At 50.9% G+C, this 16,820-nt stretch overlaps 1 protein-coding gene across 1 annotated transcript in view; it reads left to right on the top strand.

Annotated features, from left to right (window-relative positions):
* The first annotated feature begins 138 nt into the window (after positions 1-138).
* The window catches only part of LOC142916550 (mutS protein homolog 4-like), a 34,538-nt gene continuing 17,856 nt past the window's right edge, over positions 139-16,820 (top strand). Inside the window, exons 1-11 of the mRNA XM_076061672.1 lie at positions 139-2,963; positions 3,469-3,626; positions 4,993-5,244; positions 6,450-6,646; positions 8,627-8,734; positions 9,771-9,886; positions 10,408-10,581; positions 12,000-12,169; positions 13,297-13,364; positions 14,088-14,162; positions 16,698-16,762. Coding sequence (XP_075917787.1) covers positions 2,959-2,963; positions 3,469-3,626; positions 4,993-5,244; positions 6,450-6,646; positions 8,627-8,734; positions 9,771-9,886; positions 10,408-10,581; positions 12,000-12,169; positions 13,297-13,364; positions 14,088-14,162; positions 16,698-16,762 — 1,388 coding nt within the window. The 5' untranslated portion in view covers positions 139-2,958. The remainder of the gene's footprint in view (positions 2,964-3,468; positions 3,627-4,992; positions 5,245-6,449; positions 6,647-8,626; positions 8,735-9,770; positions 9,887-10,407; positions 10,582-11,999; positions 12,170-13,296; positions 13,365-14,087; positions 14,163-16,697; positions 16,763-16,820) is intronic.

Genomic DNA, 16,820 nt, shown 5'->3' with positions numbered 1-16,820 from the left:
TCACGTGGCTAGGGAGGAACCAAATCTGATTGGCTCCAAGTCGCCGCTTGGACCAATCAGAGAGCTCCAAGCGCCTCGCCTCACAGCAGCTCCGCTCCTGCACTGATAGATCACTGCAGAAGGTCTCTCGTCTGTAGTTGAATAGTGTAATAGTGTGTGTGTATCTGTGTGTATCTGTGTGTCTGTGTGTATGTGTATTTATCTCTGTGTGTGTATGTGTATCTGTGTGTATGTGTGTGTATCTGTGTGTATGTGAGTATGTATCTGTGTATGTCTCTGTGTGTCTCCGTGTGTGTCCGTGTGTGTACGTGTGTGTGTCTCTGTGTGTGGTGTGTGTCTCTGTGTGTGTACGTGTGTGTCTCTGTGTGTGTGTCTCTGTGTGTGGTGTGTGTCTCTGTGTGTGATGTGTGTGTGTCTCCGTGTGTGTCTCTGTGTGTGTCTCTGTGTGTGTGTCTCTGTGTGTGGTGTGTGTGTCTCTGTGTGTGTCTCTGTGTGTGATGTGTGTGTCTCCGTGTGTGATGTGTGTGTCTCTGTGTGTGTGTCTCTGGGTGTGTCTCTGTGTGTGATGTGTGTGTGTCTCTGTGTGTGATGTGTGTGTCTCTGTGTGTGTGTCTGTGTGTGTGTATGTGGGGAGCGGTAGTGTAGTGATTAGCGCTACGCCGCGCTACGATTCTCTGAACCGGTCCTGGGCCTCCCCTAGGTCGACTCAGCCTCAAATGAGTACCTGGTGTGGTGGTGTGTAGTAAACATCACCACTGGGGGAGACAAAGGCGGTCGGGCGTGGTACTGGCCACCCACCCCCTTGTGTGCCACAGTGCCGGCCCTTATAGGTGCTGCTACTCTCTTACAGCACTTGCCCCTACAGATTGTTAAGGCTGTACGGGGGATCTTTGTGTGTGATGTCTGTGTGTGTCTTGTGTGTGTGTGATGTCTGTGTGTGTGTGATGTCTGTGTGTGTGTGATGTGTGTGTGATGTCTGTGTGTGTGATGTCTGTGTGTGTGTCGTGTGTGTGTGATGTCTTTGTATGTGTGATGTCTGTGTGTGTCTTGTGTGTGTGTTGTGTGTGTGATGTCTGTGTGTGTCTTGTGTGTGTGTGTGATGGCTGTGTGTGTGTGATGTCTGTGTGTGTCTTATGTGTGTCTGTGTGTGTGTGATGTCTGTGTGTGTCTTGTGTGTGTGTGTGTGATGGCTGTGTGTGTGTGTCTGTGTGTGTCTTGTGTGTGTGTGATGGCTGTGTGTATGTGATGTCTGTGTGTGTCTTGTGTGTGTCTGTGTGTGTGTGATGTCTGTGTGTATGATGTGTGTGTGATGTCTGTGTGTGTCTTGTGTGATGTCTGTGTGTGTGTCTGTGTGTCTTGTGTGTGTGATGTCTGTGTGTGTGATGTCTGTGTGTGTGTCTTGTGTGTTTGTGATGTCTGTGTGTGTCTTGTGTGTGTGATGGCTGTGTGCGTGTGATGTCTGTGTGTGTCTTGTGTGTGTGATGTGTGTGTGATGTCTGTGTGAGTCTTTTGTGTGTGTGTGTGATGTCTGTGTGTGTATTGTGTGTGTGTGTGTGATGGCTGTGTGTGTGATGTCTGTGTGTGTCTTGTGTGTGTCTGTGTGATGTCTGTGTGTGTCTTGTGTGATGTGTGTGTGATGTCTGTGTGTGTGTGATGTCTGTGTGTGTGTCGTGTGTGTGTGATGTCTGTGTGTGTGTGTGATGTCTGTGTGTGATGTCTGTGTGTGTCGTGTGTGTGTGATGTCTTTGTGTGTGTGATGTCTGTGTGTGTTGTGTGTGTGATGTCTGTGTGTGTCTTGTGTGTGTGTGTGATGGCTGTGTGTGTGTGATGTCTGTGTGTGTCTTATGTGTGTCTGTGTGTGTGTGATGTGTGTGTGATGTCTGTGTGTGTCTTGTGCGTGTGTGTGTGTGATGGCTGTGTGTGTGTGATGTCTGTGTGTGTCTTGTGTGTGTCTGTGTGTGTGTGATGTGTGTGTGATGTCTGTGTGTGTCTTGTGTGTGATGGCTGTGTGTATGTGATGTCTGTGTGTGTCTTGTGTGTGTCTGTGTGTGTGTGATGTCTGTGTGTATGATGTGTGTGTGATGTCTGTGTGTGTCTTGTGTGATGTGTGTGTGTGTGTCTTGTGTGTGTGATGTCTGTGTGTGTGATGTCTGTGTGTGTGATGTCTGTGTGTGTCTTGTGTGTTTGTGATGTCTGTGTGTGTCTTGTGTGTGTGTGTGTGATGGCTGTGTGCGTGTGATGGCTGTGTGTGTCTTGTGTGTGTGATGTGTGTGTGATGTCTGTGTGAGTCTTTTGTGATGTGTGTGTGATGTCTGTGTGTGTCTTGTGTGTGTGTGTGTGATGGCTGTGTGTGATGTCTGTGTGTGTCTTGTGTGTGTCTGTGTGTGTGTGATGTGTGTGTGATGTCTGTGTGTGTCTTGTGTGTGTGTGTGATGGCTGTGTGTATGTGATGTCTGTGTGTGTCTTGTGTGTGTCTGTGTGTGTGTGATGTCTGTGTGTATGATGTGTGTGTGTCTTGTGTGATGTCTGTGTGTGTGTGTGTCTTGTGTGTGTGATGTCTGTGTGTGTGATGTCTGTGTGTGTGTCTTGTGTGTTTGTGATGTCTGTGTGTGTCTTGTGTGTGTGTGTGATGGCTGTGTGCGTGTGATGTCTGTGTGTGTGATGTGTGTGTGATGTCTGTGTGAGTCTTTTGTGTGTGTGTGTGATGTCTGTGTGTGTATTGTGTGTGTGTGATGGCTGTGTGTGTGATGTCTGTGTGTGTCTTGTGTGTGTCTGTGTGTGTGTGATGTCTGTGTGTGTCTTGTGTGATGTGTGTGTGTGTGATGTCTGTGTGTGTGTCTTGTGTGTGTGATGTCTGTGTGTGTCTTGTGTGTGTGTGTGATGTCTGTGTGTGTCTTGTGTGTGTGTGTGTGATGTCTGTGTGTGTGTCTGACAGGTGATCCGCTCTTTTGAAATCGGATGAGGTAATCTCGCAGATCCTCATCGTTTGAGCAGCGTTAAGCCCCTCGCACAGATTTGAATATTCCCCAAGCTTCCTAATCACTGCCAGGCTCAGACGTTAACATCTCCTAGCCACCGTGATGATGATGATGGTGGAACCCACGACCTCCTGCTGTATACCAGGCGAGGTAGTTAACATCACCTAGCCACCGTGATGATGATGGTGGTGGTGGAACCCACGACCTGCTGTATACCAGGTGAGGTAGTCAACATCTCCTAGCCACCGTGATGATGATGTTGGTGGTGGAACCCACGACCTCCTGCTGTATACCAGGCGAGGTAGTCAACATCTCCTAGCCACCGTGATGATGATGATGGTGGAACCCACAACCTCCTGCTGTATACCAGGCGAGGTAGTCAACATCTCCTAGCCACCGTGATGATGATGATGGTGGTGGAACACACGACGTCTTGCTGTATACCAGGTGAGGTAGTCAACATCTCGCTCACCCCCAGGCTTGGTTGCAGGATGTCCACGAAGGGTCCCAAGTACTCGTTTGGCCTACTGCTGGATTCTCCTCCCCGGCGCACAAAGACCAGAGCCAAGCTACACAGCACCACCACCTCCTCCGCCTCCTCGTCTTTGCTCAGCTCCACGCCCGCGGCACGCCACTCCAGGATGCAAGGTCGGAGAGAGTGCAGGAGGGCAATCAGCAGCGGAGCCAGGGGGCGGGGGGGGGGGTGACAGGGTTAGACAATTGTCACCCCTGAAAAAAAATAAAAAATCGAAAAATCTGAAACATTGTGCGTGTAAGTGCACGACACTTGGTCTGGCGGACTTCGTGTAACTGCACCGTCAGAGCGTGTCGCCAAACCGATGGCGTCTGGTTCAACAAGCCTGACTCTCTAATCATCTTCTTTGGTTCTTTCGGTAAAGTCACCACCACGTAGAATGAGAATAAAATAATAAAATAAAACAATAAAATTCTCACGACATTTCGGCCGCAACGCAGGTGGCCTTCTTCAGGCCAGCTGTCGTCCAAACAGGTCTGTCCCTTTAAACCTGAAGAAAGCCACTTGTGTTGTGGCCGAAACGTCGTGAGAATTTTATTGTTTTATTATTTTATTCTCATTCTACGTGGTGACTTTACCGCAAGAACCAAAGAAGATGAATCCTTGCAGTCACGAAAGCTTTAAATCGAAATCTCTAATCATTTTTGAAGTTAACATTTGTTGAATGTCACCCCGGGCTGAAAATCCTGGCTCCGCCCCTGAGGGGGATGACGCCTCTCCGCGGATTATTTTGATGTTGACGGATTACCGTACTTTGGATCCTCTTGCTCCTTATCCTTTGGTTCTTTCGGTGAGGTCACGTGGACTGCTCCTACGTCAGCTCCTACGTCGGCGGTCCACCTTCTGTGTTCGTTTCACACCTGGTGACGGTTGCTTGTGTCGCGATCCAAACGTCGTGATCCATTAAAATGTTTTCGTACCTACGTGAGTTTTTGCCGAAATAACTCAACAACACGAATTCCTGCGGTCACGGCAGTTTTAAGGAACAGATTGCATCTCGCTGCTCTCCGCTCCCTGCGGAGCGTTAAGGCCCCAACAAGCCCACGGCTTTCCATTCCGGGCACCGTTCTGTGATATTGCGTCGAGCGAATGTGTGGCCCTACGCAGCCTCTCCACCCCCCCCCCCCCCTTTCAAAAATCAGCTCGCACCCTCCGCTAGGGTCTTGTCAAAGGGGAGCACCGTTAATCCTGCCGAACAGGATTTTTGCAGAAGACCTCGCTGGGGTTGGTGGGTGGGAGACGAGAGGGAGGCGTCGTTCCTCGCCAGCTGTCGAAGTATGCAAGCTCTCTCGCTTCTGTTTTTGGTGAAGCCTCTCTCTTGAACGATGTCGGTCTTCTGGGGCCCGCGTCCACTGGGGACGCCATCGCACTCCCCACGTGCCACGTTAGAACAGGGCCGAGAGCGTGAGAAGCCTCAAAGAAAACGGATCGCTTTAATTAAGTCTCCGTCCGCCGCCCCCCCGTTTCTCTTGTTCCCAGAGTCGGGTTGGGCCGACCGGAGCGGCAACGCCGACACCGCCACAACCACCAGCGGCGGCGGCAGGGCCCGCGGCGGCGGTGGTGGCGGTGGCGGCTGCGGTGATGCTCCCACCATGGTGATGCCAGGCTTCTCCTCGTGGGCCCCGCGGGTGCCCCTCCCCGCTTCCCGGTTCCGTGCAGCGCCGGGCAGCTCGCGGCGGCAACGCCAGAGGCATGCGCCCGGCAGCAGCAGCAGGGCCACCACGTCCACCGGTAGACTCACACAGAGTCCCGTAGACTCACACAGAGACCCGTAGACTCACACAGAAACCCATAGACTCACACAGAGACCCACAGACTCACACAGAAACCCATAGACTCACCACCCTTCATAGACTCACACAGAGACCCGTAGACTCGCACAGAGACCCATAGACTCACACTGAGACACATAGACTCACACAGAGACCCGTAAACTCACACAGAGACCCATAGACTCACACAGAGACCCATAGACTCACCACCCTTCATAGACTCACACAGAGACCCGTAGACTCGCACAGAGACCCATAGACTCACACAGAGACCCATAGACTCACACAGAAACCCATAGACTCACACAGATACCTGTAGACTCACACAGAGACCCATAGACTCACACAGAAACCCATAGACTCACACAGAGACCCACAGACTCACACAGAAACCCATAGACTCACCACCCTTCATAGACTCACACAGAGACCCGTAGACTCGCACAGAGACCCATAGACTCACACAGAGACACATAGACTCACACAGAGACCCGTAAACTCACACAGAGACCCATATACTCACACAGAGACCCATAGACTCACCACCCTTCATAGACTCACACAGAGACCCGTAGACTCGCACAGAGACCCATAGACTCACACAGAGACACATAGACTCACACAGAGACCCGTAAACTCACACAGAGACCCATAGACTCACACAGAGACCCATAGACTCACCACCCTTCATAGACTCACACAGAGACCCGTAGACTCACACAGAGACCCATAGACTCACACAGAGACCCGTAGACTCACACAGAGACCCATAGACTCACACAGAGACCCGTAGAATCACACAGAGACCCATAGACTCACACAGAGACCCATAGACTGACACAAAAACCCATAGACTCAGACAGAGACCCGTAGACTCACACACAGAGACCCATAGACTCACACAGAGACCCGTAGACTCACACACAGAGACCCATAGACTCACACAGAGACCCGTAGACTCACACACAGAGCCCCGTAGACTCACACAGAGACCCGTAGACTCACACAGAGACCCATAGACTCACACAGAGACCCGTAGACTCACACACAGAGCCCCGTAGACTCACACAGAGACCCGTAGACTCACACAGAGACCCGTAGACTCACCACCGTTCATCGACTCACGACAGGAGGCAGCACCCCGTCTCTCTTGTGGCCCCGCAGCGACCTCGTTCTCCACGACTGACGACGCCGACGCCGGCGACGACGACGAGGAGGAGGAGGTGGAGGCGAGGTCGGTGGTGGTGGCGTTGGCAGAGGGCCGAGGTATCGCTCGGGGCGAGGTCGGCCTGGCCAGCATCGACCTGCGCTGCCCCGAGCTGGTCCTGTGTCAGTTCCCCGACAGCCAGCCCTACGTCAAGGTCAGCCTCCTTCTCTCTCCGTGCATGAACATAAAGGGCCCCCCCCCCCCCCCCGTGCAGTGCGTGTTATGAAGCGGGCCCTGAATTAAAAACTAAAACACGCACATTCTTCACCTGTGCGGTATAGCGATTGTCATTTTTGTCACTTGCCGTACGGCCGGATAATGCGACGCATCTCTAACCTAAGTTTGCTTGTGGCTGTGGTTGTTTTGATTTAAAGCTTTCGTGACTGCAGTAATTAATATTCCTAGCTCTTTCGGTAAAGTCGCGTTGAAGGGAAACAATAAAATAATAAAATATATATAAAACAATAAAAATTCTCACGACGTTTCGACCATAACACAAACAGTCGTCATCAGGTGTGTCGGTTTGCATTTATGTATTTATTTTTAAAGGGTGCATTTATTTATTTATAAAACGTTAGCACCACGGGCAGCGATTTGACAGTTTATTTAGAAGGACGAGTCCATCTATGTTCTGAAAAGAGGAGGGGGGAGACGAAAAATTAATGTATGCTGTCTAAATGCCACCGTAAGCGTGAACAATCAATTAAGACCTGAAATGGTTTATCAAATCCTTCCAATGATTGCTAAGCCAGAATCCATCTTCTCGGTTTAAATTGTCTCTGTGCTTATTATTTTATTATTTCCCTTTAACGTGACTTTACCGAAAGAGCTAAGAATATGAACCACTGCAGTCACGGAAGCTTTAAGTCAAAATTTGATGCTTTTCTTGCTCGTGTTTTTGTTGGTTTGTTGCGGTTGCACTCCGATTCAAGAGCCGGATGGCTCACAGGACTATACCCAAAATAAACTGAAAACTGAAACTGAACCTTCAACACACTCGGCCGTTCGTAAAAGCTGAAGGGCGGTTTCGAACTCTGGTAAGAGAGCGGAATCACCGAACCGGAATTGATTGCTTGAAAGCGTTTAGCGCGGGGCCCTTGAAAGTGCGGGGCCCCATAGCCACGTAAGTAGCTACGTGCCAATGTGTGCGTGTCGTTATTCTGGCGGTATGCAGTATATATACATTGACAGGTTAGGTTAGTCTTAAACTATTAAACACTAGTTTTTTTTATTTTACCTTACCTCATGCACCTAGCTTGGCACAGCAGTCAACCCACTGCACCTGTGTCTGTCCCGTGACCTCCTCCTGGTGCACCTAGCCTGGCACAGGAGTCAACGCACTGCACCTGGGTCTGTCCCGTGACCTCCTCCTGGTGCACCTAGCCTGGCACAGCAGTCAACCCACTGCACCTGGGTCTGTCCCGTGACCTCCTCCTGGTGCACCTAGCCTGGCACAGCAGTCAACCCACTGCACCTGGGTCTGTCCCGTGACCTCCTCCTGGTGCACCTAGCCTGGCACAGGAGTCAACGCACTGCACCTGGGTCTGTCCCGTGAGCTCCTCCTGGTGCACCTAGCCTGGCACAGCAGTCAACCCACTGCACCTGGGTCTGTCCCGTGACCTCCTCCTGGTGCACCTAGCCTGGCACAGCAGTCAATCCACTGCACCTGGGTCTGTCCCGTGACCTCCTGCTGGTGCACCTAGCCTGGCACAGGAGTCAACGCACTGCACCTGGATCTGTCCCGTGACCTCCTCCTGGTGCACCTAGCCTGGCACAGGAGTCAACGCACTGCACCTGGGTCTGTCCCGTGACCTCCTCCTGGTGCACCTAGCCTGGCACAGCAGTCAACCCACTGCACCTGGGCCTGTCCCGTGACCTCCTCCTGGTGCACCTAGCCTGGCACAGCAGTCAACCCACTGCACCTGGGCCTGTCCCGTGACCTCCTCCTGGTGCACCTAGCCTGGCACAGCAGTCAACCCACTGCACCTGGGTCTGTCCCGTGACCTCCTCCTGGTGCACCTAGCCTGGCACAGCAGTCAACCCACTGCACCTGGGTCTGTCCCGTGACTTCCTCCTGCTGCACCTCAGCCTGTTGTTCTCGTTGCTGGCGCTGCTGCTGCTGCTGCTTGTTCAGGCGATCACCAAGCTGCAGGTGCTACGCCCACTGGAGGTGGTGATGCCCCACACGGCCTGCAACCCAAACGCCAGCAAAATGTTCACCCTGCTGAGGGACTACTTCCCTGTGAGCACGCACGGACGGCATCGCCACTACTCACCACGCGGAGACTCCTAGACTCATCACACAGAGACTCCTAGACTCATCAGACAGAGAGCCATAGACTCATCACACAGAGACCCATAGACTCATCACACAGAGAGCCATAGACTCATCACACAGAGAGCCATAGACTCATCACACAGAGACCCATAGACTCATCACACAGAGACCCATAGACTCATCACACAGAGACCTATAGACTCAGCACACGGAGACTCCTAGACTCATCACGCAGAGACCCATAGACTCATCACATACAGACCCATAGACTCATCACACAGAGACCCATAGACTCATCACACAGAGAGCCATAGACTCACCACACAGAGACCCATAGACTCACCACACAGAGACCCATAGACTCATCACGCAGAGACCCATAGACTCATCACAAAGAGACCTATAAACTCATCACACAGAGACCCATAGACTCATCACACAGAGAGCCATAGACTCATCACACAGAGACTCCTAGACTCACCACACAGAGACCCATAGACTCACCACACAGAGACCCATAGACTCACCACATAGAGTCCCATAGACTCACCACGCAGAGACCCATAGACTCATCACATACAGACCCATAGACTCACCACACAGAGACCCACAGACGCATCACACAGAGACCCATAGACTCACCACGCAGAGACCCATAGACTCATCACATACAGACCTATAGACTCACCACACAGAGACCCACAGACCACACAGAGACCTATAGACTCATCACGCAGAGACCCATAGACTCATCACGCAGAGACCCATAGACTCATCACACAGAGACCCATAGACTCATCACACAGAGACCCACAGACTCATCACACAGAGACCCATAGACTCATCACATAGAGACCCATAGACTCATCACACAGAGACCCACAGACTCACCACACAGAGACCCATAGACTCACCACACAGAGACCGATAGACTCATCACACAGAGACCCACAGACGCACCACAGTGGGTGCTGCCACCTCGTGGTGAGTGCGTGTGCAGGAGGCCCACGTGACCACGGTGCTGAGGAAATACTTCAACGAGGAGCGGGGCATGGACGCCGTGCGAAGGCTCTGCGTGCCCCACATGGCCACCGTGCTCATGGACGTGCAGGGGAAGTGAGTGGGTGTGTGTGGGTGAGTGTGTGGGTGTGTGTGGGTGAGTGGGTGGGTGAGTGAGTGTGTGGGTCTATGGGTGTGTGGGTGGGTGAGTGGGTGAGTGAGTGTGTGGGTGAGTGTGTGGGTATGTGGGTGAGTGGGTGAGTTTGTGGGTGATTGTGTGGGTGAGTGTGTGGGTGAGTGTGTGGGTGAGTGTGTGGGTCTATGGGTGAGTGTGTGGGTGAGTGGGTGAGGAGCTCACCGGTGAGCTCCTCCGGCAGGTAAGGCTGCGTTGGCTGGGCCATGTAGCCCGCATGCCCAGCCACCGCATGCCCAAACAGCTTTTGTTCGGCCGCATCGAGGGGGCTAAACGGGCACGGTACGGGCTAGAGAAGAGATGGAGTGGTTAGGGTTAGGGTTACCCACTCACTCACCCACCCACCCATCCACTCACCCATCCACTCATCCACCCACTCACCCATCCACTCACCCACCCCCCTCTCACCCTCCCACTCACCCTCGCCCCTGCCCACCACCCCCAGATACTACTGCCTGGCTTCGCTGGCGGCGCTGCTGCAGTATGTGGAGTTCATCCAGGGCGTGGTGCTCGCCCCGGCCTCCGTGCGCGTCTCCTTCTGCGGCAGTGAGCGCACCGCCATGATCGACGGCACCACGGCCGCCAACCTGGAGCTGCTGCGCAACTCCCACGACCCTCGGTAGACGATGCCTCCTCCTCCTCCTCCCTCGCTAGCGGGGATAGCCACTCCCCCTTCTGTGTGTTGGTGTGTGTGTTGGTGTGTGTGTTGGTGTGTGTGGTGTGTGTGTGTGGGTGTTGGTGTGGTGTGGGTGTGTGGGTGTGTGTGGTGTGTGTGGTTGTGTGTGGAGCCAGGAGATTGAATATCTACCCTCGGGGCTCCTCCAGAAACAACGAAAAACCACTACGGGTGGCCACGTGGAATGTTCGAACGCTCACTGCGGAGGAGAGCCTGCCACTCCTCTGTCGGGAGCTGGACCGGTACCGCCTGGATCTATGTGGCATTCAGGAGGTCCGGTGGACCGGCTCTGGCTCCTGCCACCATGAGGGGTGGACAGTCCTCTACTCGGGGCAGCAAACTGCCAAACAACAGGGAGTGGTTCTTCTTTTGAACAAAAGAATGAAGGGGGCGTGGGAGCGTGGCGGTGAGGTGTGGGAAGCTGTAAGCCCCAGGCTACTTTGGGCTCGCCTTCCCATCAACCCGAGGCGAGGAATGGTGGTCGTGGTTACTTATGCCCCCACCGAAGATGAACATCCGTGGAGGGATGCAGGCAAAGCCGATGAGTCAGATGCCTTCTATGACCTCCTGTCACAGGTGCTGGCTAAAGTGGCCCCTCGGGATAGAGTGGCCCCTCGGATAGGTCATGCAACCCGCATGCCCAGCCACCGCATGCCGAAACAGCTTTTGTTTGGCCGGATTGAGGGGGCTAAATGGGTGCGGATCGGGCTAGAGAAGAGATGGAGTGATGTGGTACAGGAGGACGTGGAGCTGAGTGGACTTGCCGATGACTGGTACCAGTGGTGTCAAGATCGGCCTCTGTGTAGGAGGCTCGTGAAGGACGCTACTGGGCAGTTGGAGGCAGTCGGCCTCCAACAACAACGGAGGGCGGAGGAGCGACGCTCACAACAACGAGCGGAGCGCCGGGTGGCTAAAGCACAGCAGGTTGCCACAGTAGGGGGCACAGGTGGTGCATCAGCCAGTCATCTCAGTCAGTCGACCTGTGGCACCTGGGTCTGCCCCGTGACCTCCTGCCAGCGGGTGTTCGACACTTCACGTGGCCTCAGGGTGCACATAGCCTGGCACAAGCGTCGTGGTGATGTCACCGCCACTTAGTGGCGAATGGCGGTTGTTGTTGTTGTTTTGTGGTTTGTGTTGGTGTGTGTGTGTTAGTGTGTGTGTTGGTGTGTGTTGGTGTGTGTGGGGGTGTGTGTGGGTGCGAGTGTGGTAGTGTGTGTGTGTGTTGGTGTGTGTGCGTGTATGTGTGGGTTTGAGTGTGGTATGAGTGTGTGTGGGTGTGTGTTGGTGTGTGTGTGTGTGTGACCCTCCTCCACCCGTGTGTGTGCGTGTGTGTGTGTGTGTGCGTGCGAGCGTGCACCCAGGAGCTCCCACTCGCTATTCGGGGTGCTCAACTACACGAGGACGCGTGGAGGAGCGCGCCGGCTCAGAGCCAACATCCACGAGCCGCTGGTGGACGAAGAGACGCTCAGAGGCCGTCTCGACTGTGTGGATGAGCTGATGCAGGAAGACAACTTCTATAGAGTGCAGGCCGGTGGGTGGGTGGGTTGGTGGGTGGGTGGCTGAGTGGGTGGGTGGGTATGTGGGTGGGCGGGTGAGTGGGTGCGTGAGTGGGTGAGTGAGTGCGTGAGTGGGTGAGTGAGTGGGTGGGTGGGTGAGTGGGTGAGTGGTTGCGTGGGTGGGTGAGTGGGTATGTGGGTGGGTGAGTGGGTGGGTGGGTGATGGGGCAGTTGTGGAGCGAGTGGAGAGTTTCCCATACCTGGGCAGTGCGCTCATGACCGGCTCCGGTTTAACAGCAAAGATCGCACTCCGAATCAGTCGAGCGGCAATGTCTTTTCATCGGTTGCGTAACGCTGTGTGGAAGTTACCTGGTCTGTCGCTCCGCACGAAGCTTTGGGTCTTCCCTCCCTTCTCTACGCTTGTGAAACGTGGACCCCCCAAATGGAACATCTTCGCCGGTTAGAAATATTTAGGCTGGCCTGCCTACGATCAATCCTGGGTTTAACCAGGCTGGATTGTGTAAGGAGCTCACAAATCCTCGAAAAATCTGGACAAAGTCCCATCGGTGAGCTCCTCCGGCAGGCAAGACTGCGTTGGCTGGGCCATGTAGCCCGCATGCCCAATCACCACATGCCCAAACAGATTTTGTTCGGCCGGATCGAGGGGGCTAAACGGATGCTGCTTGTGCTAGATAAGAGATGGAGTGATGTGGTACAGGAGGACGTGGAGCTGAGTGGACTTGCCGATGACTGGTACCAGCGGTGTCAAGATCGGCCTCTGTGGAGGAGGCTCGTGAAGGACGCTACTGGGCAGTTGGAGGCAGTCGCCCTCCAACAACAACGGAGGGCGGAGGAGCGACGCTCACAACAATGAGCGGAGCGCCGGGTGGCTAAAGCACAGCAGGTTGGCACAGTAGGGGGCACAGGTGGTGCATCAGCCAGTCATCTCAGTCAGTCGACCCGTGGCACCTGGGTCTGCCCCGTGACCTCCTGCCGGTGGGCGTTCGACACTTCACGTGGCCTCAAGGTGCACATGGCCTGGCACAAGCGTCGTGGTGACGTCACCGCCACTTAGTGGCGAATGGCGGTTGTTGTTGTTGTGTATGTCTGTGTGTGTGTGTCTGTGTGTATATGTGTGATGTTTGTGTGTATGTGTGTGCAGCTATCAGTCAGTTTCTGGATGTAGACCACCTGCTCTCAATGCTGATTCAAATCCCTAAGACAGAGACGGTGAGATGATCACTTTAATCATCATCAGCATCACCTCGCTCAGCACCACACAGTACCCCTTCATCACGTTAAACAGGGGTGGGGAACGTCCAGCCTCTGGCCCTGCCAAGGCAACCGCAGGCGGGACTCGAAATTCAATAAATCTAGGTAGAGCAATCCTGGAAGAGCAGTTGTGAGTAGCAACAACATCGTCAATACCGGCTAACATCACCAAACGCCTCGCCAAAGAGAAGCAGTTCCAGGCCATCACATTAGGGGCGAGTTAATTAAACGTTTGACCAGATATAACGGGCTAATTTTTAAGTTGATCAATTTTGTATGGCCCGCGAATGATGTTGTAAATATCCAAATGGCCCTTGGTAGAAAAAAGGTTCCCCACCCGTGATGTAGAGAGAGAGGCTATTTAGTGATCTATTTATTTGTCTATATTTATCTCTACATGTATCTATCTATATTCGGTAAAGTCACGTAGAAGGGAAATAATATAAATATAAAAGAATAACATTTTCTTGCTGTGGTTTTCACACCTTGATGATGATTGCTCGTGTTGCAGTCGAAACTTCGTGATAATTTTATTGTTTTATATTTTTATTATTTTATAGTTTCCCTTTCTACGTGGTGACTTTACCGAAAGAACTAAGAATATTAATCCCTGCAGTCACGAAAGCTTTAAATCAAAATGTATCTATCTATGTATCTGTCTATCCATCTACCCTGTTCCAGTTGAGAACTGCTGAGTCTAAGATCAACTACGCCATCCACCTCAAGCATGTCCTGGAGTTGGTGTCTCCACTGCAGGTTACATCGCCTGCCCAAGATCACTGTCATCACTAATTATTGTTCATCGCTATGATCACTAGTTATCATTAATCACTGTCATCACTAATTATTGTTAATCACTATCATCACTAATTATTGTTAATCACTATCATCACTAATTATTGTTAATCACTATCATCGCTAATTATTGTTGATCACTGTCATCACTAATTATTATTGATCACTGTCATCACTAATTATTGTTGATCACCCATCATCACTAATTATCGCTAATCACTATCATCACTAATTATTGTTAATCACTATCATCACTAATTATTGTTAATCACTATCATCACTAATTATTATTAATCACTATCATCACTAATTATTGTTAATCACTATCATCACAAATTATTATTGATCACTGTCATCACTAATTATTGTTAATCACTATCATCACCAATTATTATTAATCACTATCATCACTAATTATTGTTAATCACTATCACTAATTATTGTTAATCACTATCATCACTAATTATTGTTAATCACTATCATTACTAATTATTGTTGATCACTATCATCACTAATTATTATTAATCACTATCATCCCTAATTATTATTGATCACTGTCATCACTAATTATTGTTAATCACTATCATCACTAAATTAATCACTATCATCACTAATCGTTAATCACTGTCATCACAAATTATTATTAATCACTATCATCACTAATTATTATTAATCACTGTCATCACTAATTATTGTTAATCACTATCATCACTAATTATTGTTAATCACTGTCATCACTAATTATCGTTAATCACTATCATCACTAATTATCATTAATCACTATCATCACTAATGATTGTTAATCACTATCATCACTAATTATTATTGATCACTATCACCACTAATTATTGTTGATCACTATCATCACTAATTATCATTAATCACTATCATCACTAATTATTGTTAATCACTATCATCACTAATTATTATTGATCACTGTCATCACTAATTATTGTTGATCACCATCATCACTAATTATTATTAATCACTATCATCACTAATTATTGTTGATCACCATCATCACTAATTATTATTAATCACTATCATCACTAATTATTATTAATCACTATCATCACTAATTATTGTTAATCACTATCATCACTAATTATTATTAATCACTATCATCACTAATTATTGTTAATCACTATCATCACTAATTATTGTTAATCACTATCATCACTAATTATTGTTGATCACTGTCATCACTAATTATTGTTGATCACTATCATCACTAATTATTATTGATCACTGTCATCACTAATTATTGTTAATCACTATCATCACGAATTATTGTTAATCACTATCATCACTAATTATTGTTGATCACTATCATCACTAATTATTGTTGATCACTATCATCACTAATTATTATTAATCACTGTCATCACAAATTATTGTTAATCACTATCATCACTAATTATTGTTAATCACTATCATCACTAATTATTGTTAATCACTATCATCACTAATTATTGTTAATCACTATCATCACTAATTATTGTTAATCACTATCATCACTAATTATTATTAATCACTGTCATCACTAATTATCGTTAATCCCTATCATCACTATCATCACTATCATTATCATTAAGCTGCCACTGGGGGTGCCCGTGGCAACAGCAGACTCACACACAGAGACAGCTGCCACTGGGGGTGCCCCTAAGCCACAGCAGACTCACACACAGAGACAGCTGCCACTGGGGGTGCCCCTAGGCAGCAGCAGACTCACACACAGAGACAGCTGCCACTGGGGGTGCCCCTAGGCCACAGCAGACACACACAGAGACAGCTGCCACTGGGGGTGCCCCTAGGCAACAGCAGACTCACACACAGAGACAGCTGCCACTGGGGGTGCCTCCACAACACCCACAGGTAGGGTGAGTGGCAGGTGAGGTGAGTGGTGAGGTGAGGGGTTGGTGAGGGGTGGGTGAGTGTTGAGTGAAGGGTGAGGTGAGTTGAGTGGTGAGGTGGTGCGTGGTGAGTTGGGTGGTGAGGTGGTGCATGGTGAGTTGGGTGGTGAGGTGAGTGGTGAGGTGGTGCGTGGTGAGTTGGGTGGTGAGGTGAGTGGTGAGGTGAGTAGTGAGGTGAGTGGTGAGGTGGGTGGTGAGGTGAGTGGTGAGGTGAGTGGTGAGGTGAGTGGTGAGGTGCGTGGTGAGGTGAGTGGTGAGGTGGGTGGTGAGGTGAGTGGTGAGGTGGTGAGTGGTGAGGTGAGGGGTTGGTGAGGGGTGGGTGAGTGTTGAGTGAAGGGTGAGGTGAGTTGAGTGGTGAGGAGAGTGGTGAGGTGGTGCGTGGTGAGGTGGGTGGTGGGGTGAGTGGTGAGGTGGTGAGTGGTGAGGTGGTGAGTGGTGAGGTGGTGAGTGGTGAGGTGAGGGGTTGGTGAGGGGTGGGTGAGTGTTGAGTGAAGGGTGAGGTGAGTTGAGTGGTGAGGTGGTGAGTGGTGAGTGACAGGTGCAGGTGTCACCCTCACCTATCTCTCCCCTGCTGTGTTCCCAGCGAGCGCTTAGCCCCTGCAAGACTCCACTGCTGACAGCCTACCAGAGCTCCCTGTTGGACTGCAGGTGACGAGGAGACCAGGCTGGTGGTGGTGGTGGAGGTGGGGGTGGTGGTGTGGGTGGT

This window comes from Petromyzon marinus, unplaced genomic scaffold (genome assembly GCF_048934315.1).
Source record: "Petromyzon marinus isolate PM22_M1 ecotype Great Lakes invasive population unplaced genomic scaffold, UKy_Petmar_22M1.pri1.0 PM_G_Scaffold_4, whole genome shotgun sequence".
NCBI lineage: Eukaryota > Metazoa > Chordata > Hyperoartia > Petromyzontiformes > Petromyzontidae > Petromyzon > Petromyzon marinus.
The sequence above is the reverse complement of the archived record's forward strand: the minus strand, read 5'-3'. Positions and strand labels throughout refer to the sequence as shown.